Raw genomic sequence first — 6,230 nt, 5'->3', positions numbered from 1 at the left:
TTAGACAACATACAACGAACTTTCTCCACAAGTGTCTTGTTCATACGCTCCGAAACCCCATTCTGCTGTGGTGTTTTTCTAACAGTGAAGTGCCGAACTATGCCACAATCTTGGCATACCTTCAGGAACGGATCACTCTTGTATTCTCCTCCATTATCTGTTCGGAGAACCTTAATCTTCCTTCCTGTCTGGTTTTCAACTTGAGCTTTCCACTTAAGGAAAATTCCAAGCACATCATTTTTGTTCTTCATAGTAAACACCCAAACTCTCCTGGAAAAATCATCAACAAAAGTGACAAAATAATGCCTACCTCCGATTGACGGAGTCTTGGCAGGTCCCCACACATCTGAATGCACATAATCCATAATACCCTTGGTATTGTGAATTGCAGTGCCAAACTTCACTCTTCGTTGTTTTCCCAGAACACAATGCTCACAAAATTCAAGTTTGCAAGCCTTCGTACCTTTCAACAATCCTTGCTTGGTAAGAATTTGCAAGGATTTCTCTCCAGCATGTCCCAACCTCATATGCCACAACTTCGTTGCCTCAGCATCCTTCTTAGTGCTAGAAGTTGTTGCCGCTACTGTCCCCACCACTGTACTACCTTGGTAGTAATACAAATTGTTCTTCCTCACGCCTTTCAACATCACCAGTGCTCCTGAAGTTGCTTTAAGAATTCCATCTCGCATCGTCACAACTAGGCCTTTAGATTCTAAAGCCCCCAATGAGATGAGATTCTTCTTCAACTTTGGCACGTACCGTACATCCCGCAAAATTCTGGTGGATCCATCGTGATTCCGCAACTTGATTGAACCTATCCCGACTGTCTTACATGGATTATCATTACCCATGTAAACAACCCCGCCATCGAGTTCTTGAAAATCAAAGAACCATTCCCGAATGGGACACATATGATAGGTACAACCTGAATCCAATATCCACTCATCTGGATGCAATGATGCTGAAAGCGAGACAATCAACACATCACTTTTGCTTTCTGCAACATTTGCATCTTGCAGAGCCTTCCCTTCTTGATCCGAATTTGCCATTACAGACTCACAATATAATATTCAATATTACAAATAATTTCAAACAACCCAAGGCGAACCTTCGGCTCTGATACCACTTGTTGGGAAAAACGGGTAATTTTCCCACTAAAACAAAACCCTAACAGAGCTACCCGACAAATAATATTGAATAAATAAAGCGGAATAATAAAAGAGATAAAGAGGAAAAAACACACCCGAAAATTGTTAACGGAGTTCGGCCTGTTTAGCCTAATCTCCGAGCACAGCAAAAACAGCTCCCTTTTATTACTATGAGAGAAGATATTACAAATTGGGATATATAACAGTGAAGGAGGGGATGTTAATATATAACCCTCAAACCTCCTTCCCAAACAATGAACCCACCGATGTGGGACTTGGGATTAAGCCAAAATCAACAACTTCTACCAACTTGCTTTACTTATAACTACCATAAACACCGCGCATTTATATTCGCAAATTTTTAATTATTTTATAAACACGTGTATCTATAATTTTTAAATATTATTACCAACTTCTATCGTAATATTTTAAGTTATGTAAAAAACACAATTATGTAAAGAAAATAGAAGAATTAGAATAAAATTAGAAAAAAATGAATTTTGTACCGGTCGGTACCGGACGACCGCGTTGTTCGAATTAAATTATCTAATTAAGCAAGGAACATGGTTACACGTGGGACAAACGGTTACAATTCCCACTGAGTAACAAACACACGTGAGCACTCCCTGGATTTTCGGGAACACCCCCTAGATCCCAGGAAACCATCTAACACGACCCAAGGACCACAAAACACGTCGCGACCACTAATGACCCAGAGGGCCCAAGCCCAAAGGGACATACAAAAGAAGAGAAAGAAAGAGAGAGAGGTATGTTTTTCAGATTATCAAGGATTCTCACTGAGAGAGATTACTGACTTGAGCGTCGGAGCACAATCGCAGGTACCCCCACCGGCCGACCGAGGCACGCGAGGAAGAAGGAAACTCGAAGGACAAGACAACTAAGACTGAAGCAGACACCTTGCATCGACGTGGACCAACATTACTCAGTCCCCAATATCCATACAAGTACAATTGGCGCCCACCGTGGGGCCGAGTAATCATTATTCCCAGACCCAAAGATCCCAACGCTTGAAGATGGGCTCAACGGCAAACAACAACAACAATGATATCTCTGAAGAGCATAGGACCATACTACAAACCCTCCAGATTCAGATGCAGGAGTTACTCCAAAAAGGGGTCATCGATCAACTTTGCCAGGATGAAGAAAGGAAAAGACGAGAAGAAGAGCGTCAACAACACGCAAAAGAGATAGCACAATTGAAAGAACAGAACAAGAGATTGTTGGATAGACTTGAGCAATCTGAACGCGAAGGGCATTCACGTGCACCTTCTCCATCACCGTTCCAATCAGGAACGAGAACAATAGCCCAGGCTATACCTCACACGTCACTCGTTCAACACACCCATCAGAGTGTAAAGCCAGTAACCCCAAACAAGGTAACAAACCCGAAAGGCCATCCGTTCACTGATGACATCATAGCCACTCCTCTCCCTGACAAGTGGAGGGGCCTAACGATAAACCTTTATGACGGTTCCACAGACCCAGACGAACATCTGAATATATTTAGAACTCAAATGACCCTTTACACAACCGACCGAACGGTATGGTGTAAAGTCTTCCCCACCTCTCTCAGGGAAGGCCCCCTTGGATGGTTTTCGGACCTTCCACACAATTCCATTACAAGCTTCGACGCTTTGGAATTGAAGTTCACCACGCAATACGCCACAAGTAGACCTCATCGGACATCCTCCATGTCTCTTCTAAATGTCAAACAAGAAAGGGGAGAATCATTGAGAACATTCATGAACAGATTTAGCAAAGTGTGTATGAACATTCGTAATCTTAATCCAGAAATAGCCATGCATCATTTGGTCTCGGCCATACTACCGGGAAGGTTCACTGAAAGCCTTATCAAACGACCTCCGTGCAATATGGATGAATTAAGAACAAGAGCAACAAAGTTCATGCAGATAGAAGAACATATTGACTATCATCGAAAAACTTATGCTGAGAACACGGACAAGAGCAAAGGGATTCGTCCCCCCACAGTACCGACCGATCGAGAACGACATCGCCCCAATAGGGGTCCCCGTTTCCACAACTACACTCCCTTGATTGTACCAAGGGGTAAGGTTCTCGACGAAGCACTGCAGATTGAATTGATTCCGGCATTGAGGCAATCACAAACCCCTCCCAATGCCGACACCAGTAAACGTTGCCAATACCATCGTAACTATGGCCACACGACCGAAGGATGCCAAGCACTGAAAGATAAAATTGAAGAGCTCGTCCAGGCCGGTCATCTCCGCAAGTTCGTGAAAACCACCATCACTGCACCCAGGTCACCCCAGCGTGATCATGATCCCCGCGAACGTTCGGGACGAAGAGATGACCGGACCCGTGACAACCACTATCGTTCAAACAGAAGAAAAAGAAGCGAAAGTCTGATCAGACGAACGAGGCCTAAAAGCGAAAGCCCTGAACGTAGAAGTCGAACTAAACAAAAAGTTCGCACAGTCATCAATACAATCGCTGGACCGGTGTCGCTCGGTCAGCTCCCTCAAGAAATTAATTACATTGCAGGTGGCTTTGCGGGTGGAGGATGCTCTAATTCAGCAAGGAAAAAACATTTGAGAGCAATTCAATCCGTTCATTCGACTTCCACACAACGCCGACCGCATATACCACCAATCACTTTCACTGACGAAGACTTCACAGCAATCGATCCATCTCAAGATGACCCCATGGTAATAACTGTGGAGATAGATAAATTTGCAATTGCAAAAGTTTTGGTAGATCAGGGTAGCTCGGTCGACATCCTGTATTGGGAAACGTTTAAGAAGATGAAGATTCCAGAAGCAGAGATACAACCCTACAACGAGCAGATAGTTGGTTTCTCAGGGGAAAGAGTGGATACGAAAGGATTTATCGATCTATACACCACGTTCGGAGATGATTACCTCAGCAAGACCATCAACATACGATATCTACTCGTTAATGCCAATACATCGTACAATATTTTGCTCGGTCGACCATCTATCAACAGATTGAAAGCCATTGTCTCAACTCCTCATTTAGCTATGAAGTTCCCCTCGGTCAATGGAGATATAGCAACCGTGCATGTAGACTAGAAGACAGCACGAGAGTGTTATGTAGCTAGCCTGAAGGTGGAACCGACCCGAAGGCTTTATACCACGTCAGTCGAACGGACCACAGAGCGAAGAGGTCGGTCAACAGAAAGACGCTCTAGAGGAAGAGAATCTAGAAGACACTTGGTCGCTTTAGTCGATCTAGATCCTCGACTGGATGATCCCCGAATGGAAGCAAGGGAAGATCTTCAACCCATATTCCTTCGGGACAAAGACCGGAAAACATACATGGGAACATCTCTCAAACCAGATGACCGAGAGACGATCGGTAAAACATTAACAAAGAACGCTGATCTTTTCGCCTGGACGGCTGCAGACATGCCAGGGGTAAAATCAGATGTGATTACCCATCGATTGTCTGTTTATACAGAGGCCAGGCCGATCGCTCAAAAGAAAAGGAAACTAGGTGAAGAACGGCGCAAAGCCGCACGAGAAGAAACAGACAAGCTAATTCAAGCTGGTTTTATTCAAAAGGCCCACTATACGACATGGCTAGCCAATGTAGTGATGGTAAAAAAGACGAATGGAAAATGGAGAATGTGCGTAGACTACACAGACCTTAACAAGGCGTGCCCAAAGGACTCGTATCCCCTACCTACTATCGACCGGCTGGTCGACGGTGCAGCCGGTCATCAAATCCTAAGTTTCCTTGATGCTTATTCAGGTTACAATCAAATACAAATGTACCACCGTGATCGAGAAAAAACCGCGTTTAGAACAGATTCTGAGAATTTCTTCTATGAAGTCATGCCGTTCGGCCTCAAGAATGCAGGAGCCACAGACCAGCGACTCATGGATCACGTATTCCATGACATGATCGGTCGGAATGTAGAAGTATACGTTGACGACATCGTCGTCAAATCAGACTCTTGCGAACAACATGTTTCTGACTTAAAAGAGGTTTTTCAAGCCTTGCGTCAATACCGCATGCGTTTAAACCCGGAGAAGTGCGCGTTCGGCGTAGAATGGGGGAAGTTCTTAGGCTTCATGCTCACACATCGGGGTATAGAGGCTAATCCAGAAAAATGCAAGGCAATCACCGAAATGCGAAGTCCCAACGGACTCAAAGAGATCCAGAGACTAGTCGGCCGTCTCACTTCGTTGTCTCGATTCGTACCTAAGCTTGCCGAACGAACGAGACCCATCATAAAACTTCTGAAGAAGACAAGTAAATTTGAATGGACAGATGAATGTGAACAAAATTTCCAACAGTTAAAAGCATTTCTGGCGTCTCCACCGGTCATCCAGAAACCGAACGCACGGGAACCCATTGTGGTCTACCTCGCCGTCTCCAATGAAGCGGTGAGTTCCGCTCTGGTACAAGAAATTGAAGCGGAAGAACGACCGGTATATTTTGTAAGTCGAGTCTTACATGACGCAGAAACCCGGTACCAAATGGTCGAAAAAGTTGCCTTCGCTTTGGTCATTACCGCACGACGGATGCGGATGTATTTCCAAAATCACAAGGTCATTGTTAGGACTAACTATCCCATTATGAAGATTCTCACCAAACCTGACCTCGCCGGACGAATGATAGGTTGGGCAGTCGAACTGTCAGAATTCCACATCGAATACCAACCCAGGGGAGCCATCAAGTCCCAAGCCCTCGCCGACTTCACAGCAGAACTCACTCCCTATCCGACCGAACAAACTCCCCGATGGACACTATATGTAGATGGGTCATCAAACAGTCGTTCGTCCGGAGCAGGAGTTGTACTTGAAGGACCAGGGGAGATTGTTGTCGAACAAGCCATGAAATTTGAATTTAAAACTTCCAATAATCAAGCCGAATACGAAGCTATAATCGCAGGTTTGCATCTGGCGATTGAATTGGAGATAACAAATATAATTTGTAAGAGCGACTCCCGTCTAGTCGTCGGACAACTTACAGGGGAGTATGAGGTAAGAGAAACATTACTCCAACAGTATTTTCATTTCATAAAAAATCTTCTAAACAGGTTCAAAGAAATCT

At 44.5% G+C, this 6,230-nt stretch overlaps 1 protein-coding gene across 1 annotated transcript; it reads left to right on the top strand.

Annotated features, from left to right (window-relative positions):
* Positions 1–2,182: 2,182 nt before the first annotated feature.
* On the top strand, positions 2,183–4,240 carry LOC150027331 (uncharacterized). The gene has a single exon (XM_090303935.1). It carries the CDS (start codon positions 2,183–2,185, stop codon positions 4,238–4,240), a length of 2,058 nt encoding a protein of 685 aa, XP_090160061.1.
* The last annotated feature ends 1,990 nt before the right edge of the window (positions 4,241–6,230 follow it).

Source organism: Phaseolus vulgaris, chromosome 6 (genome assembly GCF_051622355.1).
Source record: "Phaseolus vulgaris cultivar YP4 chromosome 6, ASM5162235v1, whole genome shotgun sequence".
Classification (NCBI taxonomy): domain Eukaryota; kingdom Viridiplantae; phylum Streptophyta; class Magnoliopsida; order Fabales; family Fabaceae; genus Phaseolus; species Phaseolus vulgaris.
Note: the sequence above shows the minus strand (reverse complement) of the source record. Positions and strands in the feature narration are given on the sequence as shown.

Excerpts from the sequence above, each read along its gene's own strand:
- LOC150027331 (XM_090303935.1), top strand. The coding sequence starts at position 2,183 with ATGGGCTCAACGGCAAACAACAACAACAATGATATCTCTGAAGAGCAT.